Source organism: Cottoperca gobio, chromosome 22 (assembly GCF_900634415.1).
Source record: "Cottoperca gobio chromosome 22, fCotGob3.1, whole genome shotgun sequence".
Taxonomy (NCBI): domain Eukaryota; kingdom Metazoa; phylum Chordata; class Actinopteri; order Perciformes; family Bovichtidae; genus Cottoperca; species Cottoperca gobio.
This window is the reverse complement of record NC_041376.1, coordinates 22,220,778-22,245,621: the sequence shown is the minus strand read 5'-3', so window position 1 is coordinate 22,245,621 and position 24,844 is coordinate 22,220,778. Positions and strand designations below refer to the sequence as shown.

The following is a 24,844-nucleotide window of genomic DNA, read 5'->3' as shown; positions in this document are numbered from 1 at the left end:
GCTGGTGAACATCGCTTATTCCTCCATGTGCGATGCTAACATCTGAATGGCACACTTTACAAAAAGCACGAGTTTGCCCGACTCTGCTTTTAATAAATACGGGAAGGTCTCCTCACATTTGTCAGGTACTTGCATAAAGTTTTAACTTGTTTGGCAGGTACAGCTGCGTCTCCATCTATGTCCCGTTCACTGTGACTCATCCATATGTTTTCGTCTTATTCTTCTGTGTTATTGTTCTTGTTTTCTTCTTCTGTGTGTACACTTTACACTTTTTTTAATTAGGCCTATTTTTTTTTCTGAAAGGTTAAAAATACGGGATAATTACAGGAAAATATTTAAACGGGAGAAAATCGGGATAGAAGTAAAAATATGGGATAATTGACAGGTATGCGCTGGATACGGACGAGGCGGTGGCCCAGTTGGAGATGATTGAACTTTCTGAGGAAGACCGACTAAAACCTGTTCTGAGTGAAGGGACCCTTGAGTTCTGGAAAACTGTGCCAATGGAAAAAATATCCCAATGTCAAAAGGGCTCCACTCAAGCTACTATCAATGTTTGGGTCAACGTACGTCTGTGAGTCGGTGTTATCTACCCTGAAACACGTGCAATCAAAGTATCCATCTGTTCTGACTGACACACATGTGAAATAATTGCTTCGAGTGACCACAACGGAATACAAGCCAGATTTGAGGAGGATTGTTCAAGGCAAGGAATGTTAGAAGTCCCACTAATTTAAAGAAGCAACATGCATGGGGAGATAAAAACACTTTTCACATTTTTTTACTCAGTTTGTGTGTGAGAGTGCACACAATGTTCATTGTTGATAATAACTGGCCTCTGAATACTGGTAGGAGAGGTTTAATTCAATTTCTGTCAATATTATGGTGTGTGACATTTACAATAAATCTGTCTGAGCAGAGTGTGTGTGTGTCTTTGAGTGTGTGTGTGTGTGTGTGTGTAAAGTTTTAGATTTTAATTTAGTCTGAGGGAGGAAGAGAGTGAGGGAGCACAGAGAAAGGCTGAGGACAAAAGCGAGAAGGGGGGGGTGCGCATCTGTGACTGTGTGTATGATGTGGCTCTTTGCAGTAACATAGTAACATTTTTGGCTCTTAACCTCTGACTGGTTGGCCACCCCTGATGTATGGCATTGGGTACCAGCATGGTGGACTGTAAACAGCACAGGGCAAGATACAACCTCTGTTAAAATGTAAAAGAACACATGCCGACCCGCTGTCTACACGGTAAAAGGTTAAAGTTGATCCAGGTAAATAAGTTCATTTTAATTACTTTATATACTGCGGATAGTTTAATCTATAAAATGTATTATAACCTATTGCAAAATATAAAAAAAGTTATCTGAGATGCAGTACAGTCGAAGTATAATGTAGTATAAAATGGAAAAAGTTTAGTACAGTATTTGGATAAATGTACTTTGTTACATTCCACCAATAAAAATGAGGGTTTATGCTTTTAAAAATATGTGGATAATAACAATTGACAGGGCAGCAAGTATGAAAGAGAAACTGCTGTCAGTCTGGGAAACAATGGCCTGAACTCAGAAACCGGATCCAGTGAACTTCAGTTGTGTCTTCATGTGTTTTTGTGAGGAAGTGCCACCTCATGGTCAAACCCTGCAACTAATGAATATGAATATATATGAATGGCTCTCACGGTGGTGTCCAGATAATGATGTGGGCTTCGTAGACAATTGGCGGACTTTCTGGGGAAGGCCTGGTCTGATTAGGAGTGACGGCATCCATCCTACTTTGGCTGGAGCAGATCTCATATCCGATAATATTACACAGTCTATTAGTGGACCTAATCCATGACAACCCAGAGTTGAGACCAGGACAAAGAGTTGTAGTCTTACACACTTCTCTGTGCTTCTTTCCGGGCAGTCACCCACTCAAATCCCCATAGTGACTGTGTCTGCCCCACGACCACTGAAACTAATCAAGTCTATGGTTAACAGAAGAGGAGTTATACATGAAAACCTAATTAAAATAAACACCACCGCTGCAAAAGTGCAACTAAATCAAAAAATTAAATGTGGGCTCTTAAACATCAGATCTTTATCAACGAAAGCTGGATTGGTAAATGATTTAATATCAGATAATAAGATTGATTTATTTTGTCTCACTGAAACCTGGCTGAGACATGAAGAATATGTCAGTCTAAATGAATCTACTCCACCTGGTCATATTAATACTCACATTCCTTGAGGTACTGGCCGAGGAGGTGGAGTTGCGGCCATATTTGACTCAAACCTCTTGATCAATCCTAAGCCTAAACTAAAATATAACTCTTTTGAAAGCCTTGTTCTTACGCTCTCAAACCCAACATGGAAAACAATAAAGCCAGTTTTATTTGTTACTGTGTACCGCGCTCCTGGTCCGTATTCTGAATTTCTATCTGAATTCTCAGAATTTTTATCAAATTTAGTCCTTAAAACAGATAAAGTAATTATTGTAGGTGACTTTAATATTCATGTGGATGTTGATAGTGACAGCCTTAATAATGCATTTATCTCAATATTAGATTCAATTGGGTTCAGTCAAAATGTACATGAACCAACTCACTGTTTAAACCACACTCTGGACCTTGTTCTGGGATATGGTGTTGAAATTGAAAGTTTATCAGTGTGTCCACATAATCCTCTTTTATCAGACCATTTTTTAATAACTTTTGAAGTCCTGTTACTGGACTACAAGCCAGTAGGCAAAATATCCTACGCTCGATGTTTATCTGAAAGTGCTGTGACTAAATTTAAGGAAGTGATTCCATCAGCACTTAATTCAATACCAGAACTCAATATCAATATAATGGAGGACTCCAATGCTAACTTTAGTCCCTCCCAAATTAATCATCTTGTTGATAGCGCTGCAGCCTCACTGCGAATAACACTCGACTCTGTCGCTCCTCTAAAGAAGAAGATCATAAAACAGAAAAAGAAAGCTCCATGGCTTAATTTACAAATCCGCAAACTAAAACAAAAGTCGAGAAATCTTGAAAGTAAATGGCGTTCCACTAAATTGGAAGAATTTCGTTTAGTCTGGTTAGATCATCTTAAAACGTATAAGAAGGCTCTCCGTAATGCCAGAGCAGCTTATTACTCTTCCTTAATAGAAGAAAATAAGAACAACCCCAGGTTTCTTTTCAGCACTGTAGCCAGGCTGACAGAGAGCCACAGCTCTACAGAGCCTTCTGTTCCTATATCTCTCAGTAGTGACGACTTTATGAGTTTCTTTAACGATAAAATTATAATTATTAGAGACAAAATTAATCTCCTCCTGACCTCAATTGGTAATGACTTAACTTCAACTGTTGGAATTTTAAAAACATCTGTAACTCCTGAAATATATCTAGACTGTTTTACTCCAATCAACCTTAACCAACTACTTGGACCGATTCTATTCACCTTATATATGCTTCCTTTGGGCAATATTATAAGGAACCACTCTATAAACTTTCATTGTTATGCGGATGATACCCAATTATATCTATCAATTAAACCAGATGAAACCAATCAATTGGCTAAACTTCAAGCATGCCTTAAGGACATAAAAACTTGGATGTCTAGCAACTTTTTGATGTTAAACACAGACAAAACTGAAGTTATTATACTTGGTCCTAAACGCCTCCGAAACGCATTTTCTAATGACATAGAAGCTCTGGATGGCATTAACTTGGCCTCCAGCACCACTGTAAGGAATCTTGGCGTCATCTTTGATCAAGATAAAACAAATCTCAAGGACTGCCTTCTTTCATCTACGTAACATTGCAAAAATAAGACACATCCTGTCTCAAATAGATGCAGAAAAACTAGTCCATGCATTTGTTACTTCAAGGCTGGATTACTGCAACTCATTGTTATCAGGTTGTCCCAAAAAGTCGCTTAAGACTCTTCAGTTGATTCAAAATGCAGCGGCACGTGTATTGACTAGAACAAGGAAACGGGATCATATTACTCCTGTATTAGCTGCTCTGCACTGGCTCCCGGTAAAATACAGAATAGAATTCAAAATCCTTCTCCTGACTTACAAATCAATTAAAGGTCAGGCTCCAGCATATCTTAAAGATCTCATAGTACCTTATAAACCAACTAGAGCATTACGCTCCCAGACTGCAGGGTTACTTGTGGTTCCTAGAGTCTCTAAGAGTACAATGGGAGCCAGAGCCTTCAGCTATCAAGCTCCTCTCCAGTGGAACCAGCTTCCAGTTTGTGTTCGGGAGGCAGACACACTCTCCACATTTAAGAGTAGGCTAAAGACTTTCCTTTTTGATAAAGCTTATAGTTAGGGCTGGCTCAGGTTTGCCCTGGATCAGCCCCTAGTTATGCTGCTATAGGCTTAGACTGCCGGGGGACACCTCCCTGCTCTCTTCCTTCTCTCCCTCTCTCTTCTTCTCCCTCTCTATCTGTATGCATTTATGTAAATGAATGTTACTAACTCACCATCCGGGGTATCATCCCCGGAGTGTCTGTCTCTCATGTGGCAGGTTGCCACTGATAAAGTTTACGTCAGGATCATGAATCGTGACAGCGCCTGCTGACCTGGTCCTGCTGGACACCGGGAAGCCTTATTGACATTTTCCTGGATTCATCCAAACTTTCTATTTCTTTTTTTTCCAACACAACATAATTTCTGTCAAATGTTGTATTTGTACTATGTTGTTTATCCTGTACACACGACATCTATTGCACGTCTGTCCGTCCTGGGAGAGGGATCCCTCCTCAGTTGCTCTCCCTGAGGTTTCTTCCATTTTTTCCCTTTTAATTTTGGGGTTTCTTTTAGGAAGATTTTCCTTGTGCGATGTGAGGGTCTAAGGACAGAGGATGTCGTAACCTGTACAGTCTGTAAAGCACACTGAGACAAATGTATAATTTGTGATATTGGGCTATACAAATAAATTTGATTTGATTTGATTTGATTTGAAATATAAATAAATGAAGTATCTATAGTGCAGTGATAATACTCTCTTTTAAATTTTCAAAGTGCATCTACAGATACCAATCAAACAAGTCACTGTGAGCATTACTCCCTCCATGTTCGCTCTGGACCAATAGAAACGCACAATGACAAGTTCATTATTTTAGAGTTGAAGTACTTACTGAAAGTCAGCTTTAGACTGGTGAGTTTAAATGTCTGGATTTATTAGGACTCTGTTGGTCTTTCTACTGTTCATTTTCTGTAAGCTTGAAAAGTATAAATGCTGTCAAGTTGAATCCAAATGCAATCTGATTTATTGACAAATGTTGATGAAGCTTAATCTGTGTTATGAGTACAGTACTTGAGTAAATTTACTTAGTTACGCTCCACTACTGAAAAAGGTTATTATTTATATCCATCCATCGTCAGGACAGAGGGTGTCGTATGCTGTACAGTCTGTAAAGCCCACTGAATATGCTGTATAAATACATTTGATTTGTACAGTATATGTACATATACTGTACATATAGTGTTTATATATACTGTTTATATATTGTACATGCACTGTACAGTATATGTACCTTTTTTTACATTACAGTTCATTTAGCTGTTCAAAGCGTTTTACAATAAGTGCAAACAATCATGAGGATACAACTCCAAACAGCAAGAATATTGCAGGTACATGCAATATTGTAATAATAATAATAATAAGTGCAACATACAAAGAACAGTTCTTTTTTCTTTTCTTTTTTTCTCCAATCGCCGAGGTGCTGTTGAAACAGGTGAGTTTTCAGTCTGAGATGGAAAGTGTGAAGACTGCTGACATGACATCAATGGGGAGCTCGTTCTACCATTTTGGTTCCAGGATAGCAAACAGGTTTTGTTTGAGAGGAATCTGGGTTCCACTCGCAGTGAGGGAGTGGCGAGCCGATTGGCCAATGCAGAGCGAAGTGAACGTGCTGGGGTGCATGGTTTGACCATGGCCTGGATGTAGGAAGGGGCCGATCCATTCACAGCACGGTAGGCCAGCACCAGAGTCTTGAAGCAGATTTGGGCCGCCACTGATAGTTAGTGAAGGGAGCGGAGAAGCGGTGTAGTGTGGGAGAACTGTGGGGGAGGTTAAAGACTAGTCAGGCTGCTGCATTCTGGATGAGCTGTAGAGGTCGGATGGCACATGCAGGCAGCAAGGAGAGAGCTGCAGTAGTCAAGGCGTTAGACGACAAGAGCCTGGACAAGAACCTGCATTGCCTTCTGGGTCAGTATGGGACATATCCTCCTGACGTTGTACAGAGTGTGTCTGCAGGAGGAGACGTGTCCTCCTGATGTTGTACAAAGTGTGTCTGCAGGAGCGGGCTGTTGCAGCGATGTTGGCACTGAAGGACAGTTGGTCGTCCAGTGTCACACCCAGATTCCTTGCAGTCCGATTCAGGGAAACAATAGGTGCTGATGTTGATGGTAAGGTCTTGAGCTCAGTCTTGTCAAGGTTGAGTATGTGTGTACAGTATATGTACAGTGTATATGATGTTGATGTTGATGATTGAGCCCAACTGATACGGGATGTTTAAGGCAGATATCGCTGTTTGAGAGTGAAAATATATCGAAAGATAATAAATGATAATCCATCGGGGGGGCGAGTGTTGCAGACCGTGCTATAAATGTTGTGGTTTGTTGGTCCAAGCCATGTACATGTCTATGTATGTGTCCCTCTACAAATAAACAAAACAAAAACTAGTTAAAAACAAAACAAACGCATAATGTAAATAACTTTTTTTTTGTAAAGATCATTTAAATTTAAGAGATGTACATTTTTACATCTCTTAAATTTAAATGATCTTTACAAAAAAAAGAAAAAAAAAAGTAGTTTAATGACATTCTGTTACTACTGATTATTAGTTACTATAAACTCAAAGAGATGCACACCGGTTCTCTACCACCCTCTTTCTTTCTCTTTGTTGTCTCGCCAGATGCCCCCCCCCCCCCCCCCAGTCCTGATGGGGCAGATTAAAGACTAAGGAATAAGAGAAATGAAAATGCACATAAATAGGACACCAAACAAGAGCAAAACCACGAGCAAGCGCTGGGTGATGGAGATAGGTCCTTATCTCCAGACTGATTATGCAACCCTAAACGCCTCTCCTCTCCTCTCTGTTTTCTCCCTCCTTCTATCACCCTTTCAAGGAGTTGAGGCCAATATTAGCATCACAAACCAAGCACAGATGATTGGGTAATTAAATGTAGCTTACTTAACTGGCATGAATAATGCATGAAGGCCTGTGGGTGAAGTTGGGAGGCGCTTCAAATATAGACATTTAAAACCCCTCATATAAACATGTAGTTAAACTTTATCAATTAGAGATTTAGAGATGAACTTGATATATTAGCTCTAATTAAAAAATGGGCAATTCAACTGTCTCCCATTAACTCAGACAGAACGCATTGAACTGCATCCCTGTTCTCACCTTGGGTTCAAATCAAATGTATTTATAAAGCCCAATTTCACAAATTACACATTGTTCTCAGTGGGTTTTACAGACTGTACAGCAGGGGGTCACCAACCTTTTTGATACTGAAAGGGTGCTGAATAGTACGAAGGGCTACTTCTAACTAATAACATAGTTGCATGGTTCACCTTAATAATGATAATATTATCATTAATAATAATAATAATAATAATCATAACAAATATTCATATATGTGAAGAGACTGTCTGATCACATGTTAATGTTAATTATTCCTCACAATGATTATTAACTGATTTACCATGGTAGGAAACACAGATATATTTAAACATGCAACATTATTAATTTATGTTCTCAATCTATTTGAACATATGAACCTCAGTTATTACATCTCTGATTTTTTTGTAAATATATTTATTGACAGTTTTGTATGAATGTGCACATTTGTAGCATTTTGTTCAAAATTACACCAGTTATATTTTAGTACAAAGTATCACTTCTGTAAAAATATTAGGAAATCATTAACTGTCACATCTTCAAATCATATCCTGTTTGTACAAACCACTAACTTTGTAACATCGGAGAGAGTGGAGATCACATCGGAAACCTTTCTTCTCATCTTAGAACAGTGTTTTCAATAATCATCATTGCACCTTTCAAGACCTCTCCGTCCGAAAAGGCTTTCTTGTACTTTATTTAAAAAAAAATGTGCAGGTCTAAATGAAGCTTCCGTTGCTTTTTGTGACTTGTTCACCGGCCTCGTGAAAACAGACTGCTGCTTGCCCAAAGCTGTCTTTAACTCACGGCTTGTTCTGCCCGCAGTGCGCTACCAGGTGGGTAGTTAGCATGGTAGCTTTTGTGACACGTACCGAAGTGTCTCTCCACAATGTGCTGCTTTGCCGTCACCCCGCAAATGAGACATACACACTTTTCTTTCACGGTTGTAAAAAATAATTCGTCCTCCCAATCATTGTGAAAATAGTTTGTTTTCTTTCGCTTTTCTACCATGTTTAGCGTAAAATACGCACCTAGCGCCCCATCGTAGCTGCTCCCGCTAGCTTGTCTCAGCGAAAAGGGAAATGGAGATTTAGCTTGCACAGGGTCAGAGTTCATATATACATAAAACATTTTAGTTTTTAAAATTCTATATTCAATACTGTCATTTTAAAATAAAGAATAATTCAAGTCTTATTGATAAAACAAAACAAAACCGCAAAACAATTAAAAACAAATTTTAGACGGAGCTCCATGGTGACTAGTGCTAATTTTAGAACATGCCCTGCGGGTGACTCACGTAGTCCCTGCGGGCGACCAAGTGCCCGCGGCTACCCCTGCTGTACAGCATACAAAGCTGAAACTGTTTAACACATTTATTTAAACAAAAATGTGTCTTTTAGGATGAGCTGGAGGCGGCCACTGCAGCACGTCTGGGTTTGGGGGTGGTGCCTTCCCTGAAACCATTCCTGTCCTTAGACCCTCGCACCACACAAGGAAAAACTTCCTAAAAGAACCCCACAATTAAAGGGGGAAAAATGGAAGAAACCTCAGGGAGAGACTGAGGAGGGATCCCTCTCCCAGGACGGACAGACGTGTGTACAGGATAAACAACATAGTACAAATACAACATCCATTTGAAAGACATGGTTAGTGGCTCAGCTGTGCTGTAACTATACGCAGTACATTGTTAAAGAGCATGAGTCCACGTTGGGGGAGTCCCTGCACCACACTACACCAGTTTGGGGGTCCTTGTCCTGAAAAACGTTGAATACCCCTGCTATGTATCGTTCCAGTAAAAATATATCCATCTTGAATATAGTCACATTGATAAAAGCCCATGAACAGCTGTTGCAATCTTTGAAATCAGCTGATAAATGCGTTTAATTTTGCGATGATAAAAACAATGTATCACGCTATTAGCGCTATTTTGATGCTTGCTAACCGGATGCCAAACTCTGACCTTTTGATTGACACTTCATTTGAGCCAATCGGAGCTTCCATGCCTTATCGACAACCTTCACTTCATGTGACAACCATGGTTTAATTTTACAAATGTTATTTAGGGATATAATTGTACTTATTAAATACAAAATAAACACAAGAAAATTACAAAAAAATTAGTTTATACTTCACTTACTTTGTGTCATTACTACTTACAGGGAATATTGGGTATATAATAGTTATTTATAGTAAGGCCAATAGTTATTTATGGCTTTTTTATCAATAAATATTATAATATCTCCAAATGCACATCTTGTGAACGCCTGGTGTTACTGTCGTTTGTGATTAGTGACTCACTCTATACGTGAGGGCAGTTAATGACTCACTCTGTACGTGAGGGCGGTTAGTGACTCACTCTGTACGTGAGAGCGGTTAGTGACTCACTCTGTACGTGAGGAAGGTTAGTGATTCACTCTCTACGTGAGGGCAGTTAAATTATTATTACGGCAGTAATGTTACATTATTTTATTATTATGTTACATAATTATTACTTTATTATTATGGCAGTAATGTTACATTACTATTACTTTATTATTACGGGAACCATCACCTTACCGTGGTGGAGAGGTTTGTGTGTCCCTATGAACCTGAGAGCTGTATTGTCTGGAGCCTGGTGCTCCTGGTACAGTCTCCCAAGGCAAATTGTTCTCAAGCGAGGGGTTCAAAACGACTTCATGAAAAAGAGGAAAAGGAAAGGAGAGACCCATCCTGGAGGAAGCGGAGGGAGCCCGGTTGGGCACAGCCCGAAGAAGCTACGTGGTTCCTCCCATCCATCCATCCTGTGGGCCCACCACTCATGGGAAAAACCGCTGTGGTAGGGTGCGCTGTCACATGGGTGGCAGTGATGGTCAGGGAACAGACTCGGGCCGCAGAGGCTGGCTCTGGGGACATGGACTGTCACCTCTCTGTGGGGGAAGGAGCCGGAACTAGTGCGGGAGGTGGAGCACTACCAGTTGGATCTGGTGGGGCTTACCTCTACACACAGTCTTGGCTCTGGAACCGTACTCCTGGATAGGGGTTGGACTCTATCCTTCTCTGGAGTTGCCCTAGGTGTGAGGCGTCGGGCGTGTGTGGGGATACTCACAAGTCCCCGGTTGAGCACCGCTACGTTGAAGTTAACCCCGGTGGATGAGAGAGTCGCCTCTACGCCAGTCAACGTAGTCAAACAACTCCACAGTGGCAAAGCCGCAGGGGTTGATGAGATCCGTCCGTCTTGGTTGACACGCCTCGTCAACATTGCGTGGAAGTCTGGGACAGTGACTAGGGGGTGGCAGTCCGGGGTGGTGGTTCCCCTATTGAAAAAAGGGGACCAGAGAGTGTGTGCCAACTACAGGGATCACACTGCTCAGCCTCCCTAGTAAAGTCTACTCCAAGGTGCTGGAAAGGAGGGTTCAGCTGATAGTCGAACCTCTGATTGAAGAGGAACAATGAAGATTGAAGTCCTGATCATGGAACAACGGACCAACTCTTCACTCTCGTAAGGATCCTGGAGGGGGCCTGGGAGTACGCCCATCTGGTCTACATGTGTTTTGTGGATCTGGAGAAGGCGTATGACCGGGTTCCCCTGGTGATACTGTGGAAGATGCTGTGTGAGTATGGGGTGAGGGGGTCACTTTTGAGGGCCATCCAATCCCTGTACGCCCAAAGCAATAGCTGTTTCCGGATACTCGGCAGTAAGTCGGACACGTTCCCAGTGAATGTTGGCCTCCGCCAGGGCTGCGCTTTATCACCAATCCTGTTTGTGATTTTCATGGACAGGATATCGAGGCGTAGTCCTGGAGGAGAGGGGTTGCAGTTCAGTGGCCTGAGGATCTCATCGCTGCTCTTTGCAGATGATGTGGTCCTTATGGCATCATCGATCTGTGACCTTCAGCAGTCACTGGATCGGTTCGCAGCCGAGTGTGAACCGGTTGGGATGAGGATCAGCACCTCAAAATCTGAGGCCATGGCTCTCAGCAGGAAACCGGTGGATTGCCTACTCCGGGTAGGGAATGAGCCTTTACCCCAAGTGAAGGAGTTCAAGTACCTCGGGGTCTTGTTCGCGAGTGAGGGGACGATAGAGCGAGAGATTGGCCAGAGAATCGGAGCTGAGGGGGCGGTATTACAGTCACTTTACTGCACTGTTGTGACGAAAAGAGAGCTGAGCCAGAAGGCAAAGCTCTCAATATACCGGTCGATCTTCGTTCCTACCCTCACCTATGGTCATGAAGGCTGGGTCATGTCCGAAAGAACGAGATCACGGGTACAAGCGGCCGAAATGGGTTTTCTCAGACGGGTGGCTGGCGTCTCCATTAGAGATAGGGTGAGAAGCTCAGCCATCCGTGAGAGACTCGGAGTACGTTGAAAGGAGCCAGTTGAGGTGGTTCGGGCATCTAGTAAGGATGCCACCTGGGCCCCTCCTTAGGGAGGTGTTCCAGGCACGTCCAGCTGGGATGAGACCCCGGGGAAGACCCAGGACTCGGTGGAGAGATTATATCTCCTCACTGGCCTGGGAACGCCTCAGGATCCCCTAGTCGGAGCTGGAGGATGTGGCCCAGAGAAGGGAAGATTGGGGTTCCTTACTGGAGCTGCTGCCCCCGCGACCCGACCCCAGATAAGCGGTAGACGATGGATGCATGGATGGATGTTACATTAATAATACTTTATTATTACGGCAGTAATATTACATTATTAATACTTTATTATTACGGCAGTGATGTTACATTATTATTAGTAATGTTACATTATTAATACTTTATTATTAAGGCAGTAATGTTACATTATTATTACTTCATTGTTATGGCAGTAATGTTACATTATTAATAATTTATTATTATGGCAGTAATGTTACATTATTAATATGTTTTTGTTAATGTTAACTTATCATTACTTTATTATTATTATGGCAGTAATGTTAAATTATTATTATTATTGTTACATTATTATTAGTAATGTTACATTATTAATACTATTAATGTTACATTATTATTAGTAATTTTACATTATATTACTTTATTATTATGGCTGTAATGTTACATTATTAATACTTTATTATTATGGAAGTAATTTTACATTATTATTACTTTATTATTATGGTAGTATTGTTACATTATTAATACTTCATTATTATGGCAGTAATGTTACATTATTATTACTTTATTATTATTGCAGTATTGTTACATTATTATTACTTTATTATAATGGCATTAATGTTACATTATTATTATTAATGTTACATTATTAATACTATATTTTTAATTTTATATATTATTATTAGTAATGTTATTATTATTACTTCATTATTATGGCTGTAATGTAACATTCATTATTTTATTTATGGCAGTAATGTTACATTATTAATACTTTATTATTATGGCAGTAATGTTACATTATTAATACTTTATTATTATGACAGTAATGTCACATTATTAATACTTTATTATTATGACAGTTATGTTACATTATTAATACTTTACTGCCCTGACAGGCAGCTAGATTAGCCTCAGTGAGTTTAGTAACGAGCTATTCATGAGCATCCCAATAATAAACAGGCCTTGTTCATAGTCCACTAATCCCAGTCATTTAGCCGTCGTGTGGCAGAGCTCCCGGTCCAGCTCCCGGTACTCTGCTGTCCAGCTCCAGGCAACACTCACAACTTTGACTGCTCAATAAAACATAATTATTGTAAATCCCTGAGCATTTGGAAAATCAATTTACTTCAGAATACAGAGAATAAAAAACAGCTGAATATCTAAATGTTTTTAACTTTTGACAAAACTACACGTCTCGTCGCTCAGCCGTCGAGTCCCGGCACAGGCGCGTGGAGGAAAACGCTGTCCGTGCACGCCATGCAGTGACACAGTCAGCCCAACAGAGCGGGCCCATTGGAAGGAAAAGACAGATAAATTGTCAGCGATAGCGAAGCTGTCGGTTTCATTACTTTATATTCATGTAATAAATATACAAATGTTAGTTAAATAGTAATTCCTCTGTGTTTGTAGAGATTCCAGTGCTGCTGCGCTGTAGTGATATGTAGCGGTTTCTTAGTTATTACTTAGATAATTTTGGATTGAAGCTGCTGATTATGCACCAAATTGTTTTAAGAAGTGCAAGTTAATTTAAATGCATTTGCCCATTTGGGGGCGTAGCTGCTGCCATTTTCTGATCGTGTGTGTGTGTGTGTGTGTGTGACTGCAATAGCTTCCAAACCGTTCAAGTTGCAGTTACATCGCTTTGCAGGTGTGTAGTTGAGATCAAAATGAACACATAACTAGCTATTCTAAAAGCTGAACTATAAACACTTTAGCATGAAAGTGCCGCAGGTGAGATTTTTATCCTGTTCTTTCTTTCTTTCTGCTTCCTTCCCTCTCCCCCACTTCCTCCTTTATTGTTCTCCTATCTTTCTAGCCTTCACTGCCTTATTACAGCAACCTCCAAAACACACACACACACCCTCCAGCGTTTGATTTACTGCCGTTGCCAACTGTGTAAAGAGGATGAGTGCAGAGAGAGCCAGAGGCGTTCTGCACTGAGCCACTGTGTCTCTGTGTTGTACCACAAATGAACCTGTGTGTCTAATTCGCTAGCGGTCCATTTGATTGGATGGTGGGTGGAGACCAGCGTCAGCCTATCCCAGAGCATGTGTCAGCGAGCAGCATTGCCATGGTGATGTCATCCTCAAGCTGTGACAAAGCAGACTTGAGGACTGAGGGAGGAGAGCAGGTATGATGAATCTGATCATCATATTTCATCCTGATCAGACCCACACTTCTAATAAATATAAATAATATCTTCAGCTTACCTGAGATGATTACACATAATTATTGAAAAATCGGTTTTTGGTCATTGTTTTATTTTTGAAAACCTGTACTACAGGATGAAGTCCTGCAGAGCATTCAGAGTTTCTACACAGTATTATTTGACTCTTGTATCTTCCACTTGTGATGCTGTTTGGTCTCATTCTTTCTAATTCTATTTCCTTTACTCCTTTATTCCTTTACGTCCTTGTAACCCTTATTCCCATCATAATGAGATTACATTTAAAATTATGACTATCACAATTAATAATCTCAGAAGTTTCTTTTTTTCCCCATGTGACCCTAATAAAACCAACATTGTTTTTATTTACCATCCTTCAGACATTTGGATTCACTTAGTTTAACATTGATGCATTTGTTTACTTTTATTTAAAGTATGTGATATGATGTGTGATAAACTCAACAATGGTACTGTGGTTGTGTGTTGAAGCTTCGGGACATGAGAAGTCTCTCGATAGAAAGGATTCCTCCGGCTCATCTGGTAATCTGAGGCGACCTGCTCCTGCCACTGCTCTGTCATCAGTGCACAGATGACACTCATGTCAAATGGTCCACTGGGAACTGTGTGTGTGTGTGTGTGTGTGTGTGTGTGTGTGTGTGTGTGTGTGTGTGTGTGTGTGTGTGTGTGTGTGTGTGTGTGTGTGTGTGTGTGTGTGAAGGCTGTGTGGGAGGGTTACAGAGGTTAAGGGGAGCTAATTTCACGGCTTTTTATTTGTACTGGTCTCAGGAGATGAGCTCTCTATAAGCATTATCACTTCCAGCTGGTTCTAATGGGACAGATGGGACAGGGCCCCACACACACCAGGGTCATTACATTACGTAAATCTGTTCTTAATGCACATCTCCAGATACATCTTACATATTGTATTGTGATAGTATTTTAGATGAACATTTTTATTCTCTTTTAAATGTCTACTGTCTCCTCATGTAGAATTTATAATTATAACCTGCTGACAGGTTTGAAAAGCATATTTTCTTTAAAAACAACGGGCAACACATGTGTGACAAACGCTTCCATCGGGAAAAGTAACTAAATCAAGCCTAAAATTGTGACATTTCTTCACAATGACTTTATACTACACTTCCTTATTTAAAAAGTGGCCAGAAATATCCTGTTTGCACTAATCGGATCCTGTCACGTGACAACAACGTTGTGAAACCAGGACTGAACTACAGGGAGGAGAGGAGTCAACATGTTGAATATATAGATTCCATTTTATTCCGTTTTGTAAAATAGATTATCAAAGAAACTTTTTTTTTATTATTTGTATGGCTTTATAACTGTTTGACTTCTCTCTACTTCTGTGCGGTTTCCATAGAGCTGCAGGACTTAAAGATTGCAGTGAGTAAACTGTTTCAGGAGAAATACTCAGCACACAGATACTTGAGACAACACAGTTTGTCCCTTTTCTGACTTTCAGAATGCAAGCCAGGCCACACACTTAATGAGATTACTTTCTCTTGATTTGTCTTCCTTTGTGCTGAAACACAAGAAATCATAAGATCACTGAAAGATTCACTTTTTGTTCTAGCGTTAGCAGCCAGTGATGTCCCCACACTGTGTATCAGAATCAGAAATCCTTTATTAGTCCCACAACGGGGAAATTTACCTTGTTACAGCAAAAGAACAAGAAAGTAAAGTGGCGAGTACACAATAATTAAATATAATAAAATAGAGTAAAAGTAGTAGTAGTATAAGTACAAAGTCGTTGATAAAAGGCGTAAAAGTGAATATTGCACATGACAGTGATAATTGCACAACAGTGGTGGAATAGTCTGTTCTTGGTGTGGTGGTCTACCAGGGGCCGTGGTGATTGTACAGTCTGACCGCTGCAAGAAGAAAGGACCTACGGTATCTCTCCGTGAGACACCGCGGGTGAAGCAGCCTGTTGCTGAAGGAGCTGCACAGTGCGGACAAAGTGTCCTGGAGGGGGTGGGACATGTTGTCCAATAGAGAGGACAGCTTGGCCGTCATTCTCCTGTCTCCCACCACCTCCACAGTGTCCAGAGGGCTCCCCAGGACAGAGGTGGCCTTCTTCACCAGTCTGTTCAGTCTCTTCCTGTCAGCAGCGGAGATGCTGCTGCCCCAGCAGACCACTCCATAAAAAATTGCTGATGCTACCACAGAGTCAAAGAAGTTCTTAAGGAGTGCTCCCTGCACTCCAAAAGACCTCAGTCTACTCAGCAGATAAAGCTGCTCTGTCCCTTAAACCGAGCAGCAGAGTTATCTGACCAGTCCAGTTTATTGTTCAGGTGAACACCGAGGTACTTGTAAAAATTTTACAATCTCAAAGTCCGTTCCCAGGACGTTCACTGGTGTTGGGGGGAAATGATGGCGCCTCCTGAAGTCCACCACCAGTTCCCTGGTCTTCCCTGCGTTAATCAGTAGGTGGTTCCTCTGGAACCAGTCCTGTCAGCTCTCTGTACTCCTTGTCATCCCCTTCAGAGATGAGGCCGACAATAGCAGAGTAATCAGAGAACTTCTGCAGGTGACACTTTGCTGTGTTGTGGGTGAAGTCTACAGTGTTGAGGGTGAAGAGAAACAGTGCCAGAACCGTTCCCTGGGGGGCCCCCGTTGTCACAACAAGTCGATGGTGGACCCAAGTGCAGCACACAGGAAACCAAGGATAATTGGCAATACCTTTATTAGTAGTCAGGAGCAGGTTATAGCCAAGTACACTGATCCACAGCGTGATGATAATAATCCACAAGGACCAACCAATAGGTTGCAGGCAAGGGGTAAGTCGGGGCCTGGCGGAGGGTCGGGAAACAGGCAAGGCAGGTTGAAGAAATCCTGTCTGGGTCGGGAAACAGTAGTGATGGGACGAGCAACACTGGTGCGTCAGCACTGTGCCGAGAGCCCAAGAGTGAAACCCCGTATTGGTGCGTGTATTGCTTTAAGAACTAATCACGTGACCGATACAGGAAGTGTATCGGTTGAATTTGTCGCGCCAAAGTGTGTTTATAAGGAATCAAACTGTATCAACATGTCGTGGGTTTGTTGGATGGAGTTTTGCTGTTGCGTTATTATGGATCGTTCAAGGAAGTTTTCCCCGGTGTGGAATCATTTTGATCTTCTGACGCCAAACAAGGTAAATCTTTTTCTCCTTTGAGCACTGTTTACTGTTAGTTTTTCCATTATATACCATATGTTTTTTGGGTGGCGCATTGCATTCACTTTATCAAGTGAATGCAACGTCACCTGTGATACATATGATAGTCAGTGAAATAGCCTTACAGTTGCTTTATTCATATTATCTTGTTATTACGAGATCCTGATAGATACCCTATGTCATTGTCATTTTTTCTTTGACAAGTGAATGCAGTGCGCCACCTTAGTTTTTACTCTGTTCTGGTAAGTGGTTTGAATAGTTTTCAGATAAATTCAATTTTTATGTCATTGTAGGTGAAGTGTTGGCTCTGTTCTACAGAGCTGTCTTACATCAATAAGAGCACTTCATCAATGCTGAGGCATTACAGAGCTCGGCATGGTGGCGATGAAGAATCAGCAGATACCCGTGAGAATACCCCAGGTATGTTGACATGTTCTCTTTATTTCTTTACAGCCCTGGTGGTCTAGTGGGTAAGATTCAGAGCTCACACCCCAGTGACCTCGGTTCAATTCCTGATCAGGGAAGTTTTCCTCTATTGCATTTCTCTGCTACATTAATAAAGTATTTATCTAGCTTCCTTCTCTGTTTGACTCTGTAACATTGTTTGTAAAAAAAAAAAATACAGACCTTAAATAAGCTTTTAACGAAATATTTCCTTTTGGCTTGCAGTTCCTAAGCAAGCAGTGGATGAGGCAGTGGTCAACATGATCATAAAAGACTGTCAGCCACTCAGCTTGGTTGAAAATGAGGGATTCAGGGAGCTCTTGAAGCTCATCATACCCTCGTATGTTCTACCAAGCAGGAAGGTATGTTTAAGAAAGGTTATTATTATGTTTTTGTACTATATAACTATATTTTGGTATAAGAATATTTGTATGGTTATTTTCAGACCATCAAGGCTTTGGTGAGCCAGAGGTATGAGGAGGAAAAGGAGAAAACAAAAAAGGACCTCCAGAGCGCCGTTGCTGTTAGTTTAACAGCTGATATGTGGACATCCATGAATATGGAGGCATATCTAGCGGTTACTTGCCACTATGTGGACAAAGAAAGCCATGAACTCCATACGACAGTCTTGGGAGTGCAGCATTTTCCTCAAAAACACACTGCTGAAAACATGGCCACAGTTAAAAAGAGCCTCATGGAGGAGTGGGGCATAGCTGCAAAGGTCAGGTGTCTTGTCACTGATGCAGCAGCAAACATGATTTCATGTGCTCGGATGCTGCAAATACGCCATACCATTTGTATAGCCCATACCATGAATTTAATTGTGAGGAAATCATGTGATCAGGTCGAAACACTTACAGAAATACGCAACAAAACACGACAAATAGTGACGTACTTTCGATCGAGCACTACTGCCAAAGAGAAGTTCACTCAAATACAGCAGCAGCTGGGAACACCGGTCCATAAATTAATTAATGAGGTGCCAACAAGATGGAACAGCACCTACCACATGTTTGAAAGAATGGCTGAGCAGAAGGAGGCAGTCTGGGTGTCACTGGCCTCATTAAAAAGGGACATCACTCCACTGACTACGGAAGACTGTGACACCATTGAAGAGATGCTCATGGTGCTTGCTCCTTTTGACCAAGCAACAACTGAACTGTCTGAGGAAAAAAGTCTCTGGGTCAAAGGTTATTCCCATGCTGAAAATGGTCCACGTTGAGCTTCACCGTCAAGCCTCAACGGTGACAAAAACAGCTGCTAAACAGCTTGCAGAAAATCTGAGAAAGCGGCTAACAGAATGCATCTCTAGCATGGAATCACTCAGTGTGATGACACTGGCAACACTTTTGGATCCTAGGTTCAAAACAATTGGATTCGTCAGCTCACTGAAGGCAACTGAAGCTGTCAAAAGACTGAAGTTGGAGTGTGCTGACCAAATGAGGAGCCAAGAGCCTGACCCAGCAGAAGAAGGGCCTAGCTCTTCACATGGATCACAACCCAGTTCAGGTATGAAAACACATTTCTTTCTGTTTATTTGTATATTTCTGTGGCACTTTGTCATGTGATAATATACTTGTGATTATTATATTTTTTTTTAGGGCACAATCTCTGGGAAACATTTGACATGGAGGTTGAGGAGAACAAGAGGACCTCTAATGCCATAGCTGATTCGATACTAGAAGTCCAACGCTACCTGGCAGAAAGCAACCTACCCAGAAAACAAGACCCATTACAATATTGGAAGAGCAACGAGAGAGCTTATCCACACCTTCATGAGCTTGCACTGAAATGTCTCTGCTCACCATGTTCGTCTGTGCCATGTGAGAGAGTATTTTCTAAGGCGGGGGAGCTGGTGTCAAAGAGGAGAAATCGCCTTGGAGCAAAGACACTTCAGAAACTGTTGCTCCTCAATAAAAATGCATAAACAAATCACTTCTTTTCGCAAGTATTTTATTTCATATGATTGAACAGTTAAGTTAACAAAATTGTGTACATAAGTCACAAATTGTAACTCTGAATTGTAACTCAAATTTGCTATATTTTACATACCAACTCAGTTTAGGATTTACACAAACAAGGAATTTCTTTACCTGCAATGATTTTCTAACAACTACAGGGGGCACTATTGGGTGACCGGCGCAGTATCAATACAGTGCCGACAGTTTGTATAGTGTGTCAATACACTCCTTGAGGTATCATCATCCCATCACTAGGAAACAGGCAAGGCAGACAGGTCCAAAACAGGCTTGGTCGGGAAACAGGCAAAGCAGGCAGGTCAGGGGCAGGCAGAGTCGGCAACGAGAGATCTGTTTGGGGAAGAGCGCTGGAAAGACTTGCATGATATAGAGTACAATCTGGCACTGAGTGAGTGACTGGGATAAGGGCTTGATTAATTGGCAGCAGCCTGAGCCCAAGGTGAGGTGATGAGGTGGGAGTGGCTGCCTGGTGAGGTGAGAAGGAGGCGGGGTGTGGAAAAGTACCGGGCTGAGGTAAGAAGTACTGGAACAGACTGTGACACCCGTGCTGCAGACAATCGTGTCCGAGTAACACTTCTGCGTCCTCACGTACTGTGGACAGTTGGTGAGGTAGTTCAGAATCTAGCTGGTGAGGTAATGATCCACGCCTGAGCGCTCCAGCTTGTCCCCCAGCAGCCTGGGTTGAATGGTGTTGAAGGCACTGGAGAAATCAAAGAACATGATTCTCACAGTGCCTCCAGCCTTCTCCAGGTGAGAGAGAGATCTCTAAATCAGGTAGATGACAGCTTCATCCACCACGATGCCAGGGCAGTGGGTCCATCAATTGTCTCACAAGGGGTTGAAGATAGCCAAGGACCAGCCTCTCCAGGGTCTTCATCAGCTGCGATGTCAGCACCACTGGTTTGTAGCTGTTGAAGTCCTTGGGGTGGGGGGTCTTTGGCACAGGTACCATGCAAGATGTTTTCCACAGTTGTGGTACCCTCCCTTGGAGATGACAGGGTCATATCCCGGCTCCTGACGGATCAAATCTATTGAAGAAAATGTTCAAATCTTTCAACAACTTTAGGTCCCCCTTGGACTCAGAGCTCCTTGTACCCAGAGATGGTTTTTAGGCCTCTCCAGACACCGCTGACATTCCTCTGCTGCAGCTGCTCCTCCATCTTCTTCCTGTATATGTTTTTTCCCTCTCTGATCTTCCACCTTAGCTCCCTTTGACCAATCCTCAGCTGTTCCTTGTTACCTGACCTAAATGTCCTCTTTTGTCTGTGAGGAGAGCCTTTATCTCAGGATTCATCCAAAGTTTGTTGTTTGAGAAACATCATACAGTCCTGGTGGGTACAACGTTATCCACACAAAAGTTTATATAGTCCGATACAGTCTGTAAGGCTGTTGATGTCCTCCCCATGAGAGTCTGTGAGCACACCCCATGCAGTGGTGTTAAAACAGTCTTTCAGGGCCTCCTCAGACTCTGCAGACCATCTCTTCACTGTGCGTGTGGTCACTGGCTGTCTGCATACAAGAGGTTTGTACACAGGCAGGAGGTGTGGTAAGGTTGTGGTCTGATCTACCCAGGGAAGGAAGAGGTGATGAGCTGTATGCCTCCTTGGTGTTGGCATACAGTAAGTCCAGTGTTTTATCGTCTCTGGTGGGGCATGTGACTGTTTGAATGTGGGCAGAGTGGTGGAAAGAGAGGCATGATTAAAGTCACCAGAGATCAGAAGGAGGGCGTTTGGCTGCTGTATTTGCAGGCTGCTTATAGCGGAGTTGATGACGTCACAAGCCACATCTGCGCTAGCTGAGGGGGAAATATACGCCGCTATCGCGTTAACATGCAAAACTTCCCGCGGCAGATAGAATGGCCGCATGCTCAACGTCACCACTGCAAACCTGCTTTTTAATAGTGATGTGCCCAGGGTTACACCATCTATCGTTCACAAACACAGCCAGCCCTCGTCCTTTCTTCTTACCTCTTACCACTCTCTTTCGTCCTGTCCGCCCATAGTAGATGAAAACCGTCCAATGTGGCGTTAGTGTCCGTAAGATACACCAGTGTGATCTGAGCACCCTTTACACAATACACTCTCCTCGTGGGTCAGTGGGCAGATTGTAATGAAACTGAAGGCATTCATGTTGTGAGAGGATGAACCCTGGCACTCACTTGGGGGTGGCTGGGACCCCAGATGTGGCTTCATCCTCTAAATGTTCATCTGATCATGACACTCATGTTTCCAAGAGAAAACATTTAAATTGTTTGGCCCTCACAGCTTCCTGTTTCTGACATCTCATTTCTCTGCTCCTTCACCTGCAGGTGCATCTGCGCTCGGCGGAGCGCCTTCGGGACTTGTGCTGTGCCAACCGGGGTACTTTCATCAAGGTGGGCCAGCACCTGGGTGCTCTGGACTACCTACTTCCCGAGGAGTACACGTCCACGCTGAGGGTGCTGCACAGCCGAGCTCCTCAAAGCAGCTTGGAGGAGATCCAGCAGGTCATCAGAGAAGAGCTGGGCAAGGAGGTGAGTTCCACTGGGCCTCGATTTAACTGCACCGGGTCAGAATCAGGTCAGATTATTCAGCTGAGCACAAAGCAGATTCATCTTTTCTGCTAAAGAATCACAGCTTGCTACTTTTGGGGTTTAACATATTAATAAAGTGTCAGTATCAGTGTCAGTGATTGTATTTCTTCATGTTTATAGTTGTATTGTTGCTGAGTTATGCTCACATTTCCTCCCTGAAATAAGAGCATGTGCATCTGTATGTGTGCTCTGCAGGAAGGAGAAAATAAAGCACAAGAGGGTATGTTTGACATTCTGTCCTCATTTCACTTAATAACCAAAGCATACTCCTGATGCAGCCATTAATGTTGCTTTTAGTGCAGAGTGCCGCGTCTGCTTTCAAACTAGTTGTTATGACAGCCCTTTAGAGGCTCACTGGAGGCAAGTGTGTGTGCATGTGTGTGTGTGTGTGCGTGTGTGTATGTGTGTTAGAAAAGTCTTACTTAGTTGAGCACAGTGGCGTAGCTAGGCTTCAGATGAAAATTTTGAAATAAAGAAAAAAAGAAAAGGGCATTCACGTCTCATGCTCCTTCTTGTGTGGAAAGGGGTTAACGCTATACAGATATTTTTAAATATTGTTTCCAAATCGCTCCAAAACTCCCTTTCATACTTTACAATGTAATTTGCCGGGCACTAAGACCCTGGGGAGGGGAGAGATGGCTCAGAGTAAATCAAGGGCACTAGGACCCTGGGGAAAAGGGTGCCATAGCACAGCTTTGATATCATGATAGATATCTGTAACTTCTGATGAGTCATGCTGGAGACAAGAGGTTGACATTTTGGAAGATGCACTGTGTGAAATTGTAAGAAGTTATTAATATGTGTTAGCTCCTTAATTTTTAATAACTCTAGGAAAGGAAAAAGTGTAGTAACATTAGGTCTTCTATGTTTGTTGGTGTACTGTAAGTAGTCAATGGTAACTGGCTAGCTACAGAACAGCTAACGTTTGTTCACTATGGAAAACAATTGTAAGCAGGAAAAGGTGAATAGCTATTCTAACTATCATAATCTACCAATGTTCATTGATCAGATGGATATAAGAAGAGTCCTAAGGAAAGGTGGCAGCTCTGCCACAGGGAAGCAGGAACAAAGAACAAGTGATTTTGGAGCCAACAGTGTGATGGAGGTTAGTTCAGGTAAAGGAGTAAATAGGAATGGATAGGCATTGTTTGTCTTAAAGCACACCAGATTTATGCAAATGTACGGCTCATGCTCGTGGAAATATTTCACTTAATTGTCATTGGTTATGGTATTTTTTATACTTTGATTGATTGATATATTTTTCATATTAGTTGTGCACCCTCCCCTTACCAAGACCACACAGTTCTTATTAGATCTAGCATCTTAATTTTGCTCTCAAAGTGCACCAGATGCATACAATTCACTTTAAAATGTTAAAACAATTCTTCCCGGGGGAGCATGCCCCCGGACCCCCTAGAGAATGTGAAGTCCACCCTACTCCTAAGACATGTCAACATGACTAAGGTCAGGTAACATGGACCTTGTTAACATGACTAATATATTGACGACGCAACCAACACAAAATACTATGATTGTGTAGTGGCTTTGCTCAGTGCAAAACTGCGAGACTTACTTATCCATCATCATGCCATCTGAGTTCCTTTAATGGTAATTGCACTACCATGCAGGTGCAGGTTCACTTCACCTCTGGGCTAAGCCCACCCAAACTTGAAAACCTAGCTACGCCCCTGGTTGAGTACATTACATCAGCGGTCCCAGGAAGAGAACATGTTGGTCTGCTACATGGTTTAAACCTTTATGGCTTGATTGTGTTGAAGAGATTCTTTTGTGGCAATATTTGATTTTTATATGACGGCACTACAATGAAGTTCTTTGTGTATTTAAAACTCAGGAGATACTGATCAAAGCACAACGTGGACAGAAAGCAACTAAACTATCCAGAAGATGACCTCTGAATGTTGCTCATGAGTCATCACCACTAAGGATGAACTCCTCTATAAATAAAAAAGATCTGCGCGACTACCTGAGGCTCAAAGCACCAACACAGACTGTAGCAGTTTATGATTTCTTCTTCTCCTCCTCCACTTCTTTCTTCTCCTCCTTCTTCTTCTCCTCATTTTTCCTCTCCTCCTCCTCCTCCTCCTCCTCCTCGTTCTCCTCCTTCTTTGTTTCCTCCTTCTCCTTCTCCTTTTTCTCCTTCTCCTTCTTCTTCTGCTCCTTTTTCTTCTTATTTTAATCAAATCAAATGTATTTATTTATATAGCCCAATATCACAAATTATACATTTGTCTCAGTGTGCTTTACGGACTGTACAGGTTACGACACCCTCTGTCCTTAGACCCTCGCATCGCACAAGGAAAAGCATCCTAAAAGAAACCCCATAATTAAAGGGGGGAAAATGGAAGAAACCTCAGGGAGAGCAACTGAGGAGGGATCCCTCTCCCAGGACGGACAGACATGCAATAGATGTTGTGTGTACAGGATAAACAACATAGTACAATTATGTTGTGTTGAAAAAGAGAAAGTATGGATGAATCCAGGAAAATGTCAAAAAGGCTTCCCGGTGTCCAGCAGGACCAGAGCAGAAGGCGCA

At 42.1% G+C, this 24,844-nt stretch overlaps 2 protein-coding genes across 5 annotated transcripts in view; both read left to right on the top strand.

Moving 5' to 3' along the window:
• Window positions 1-24,844, top strand: part of adck1 (aarF domain containing kinase 1) — a 102,013-nt gene that overhangs the window by 24,100 nt on the left and 53,069 nt on the right. For 3 of the 4 annotated variants that reach the window (XM_029461128.1, XM_029461130.1, XM_029461129.1), the window contains exon 4: window positions 22,027-22,230. In XM_029461128.1, the coding sequence (XP_029316988.1) occupies window positions 22,027-22,230 (204 nt within the window). Of the gene's footprint in view, window positions 1-20,273; window positions 20,619-22,026; window positions 22,231-24,844 lie in introns of those variants that run through there. The other variant, XM_029461131.1, reaches the window with a different exon arrangement.
• LOC115027657 (zinc finger BED domain-containing protein 1-like) lies at window positions 16,997-19,662 on the top strand. Its single transcript, XM_029461132.1, has 4 exons — window positions 16,997-17,715; window positions 17,965-18,101; window positions 18,185-19,248; window positions 19,341-19,662. Exons 1-3 carry the CDS (start codon window positions 17,646-17,648, stop codon window positions 18,959-18,961), a joined length of 984 nt encoding a protein of 327 aa, XP_029316992.1. The 5' UTR covers window positions 16,997-17,645; the 3' UTR covers window positions 18,962-19,248; window positions 19,341-19,662.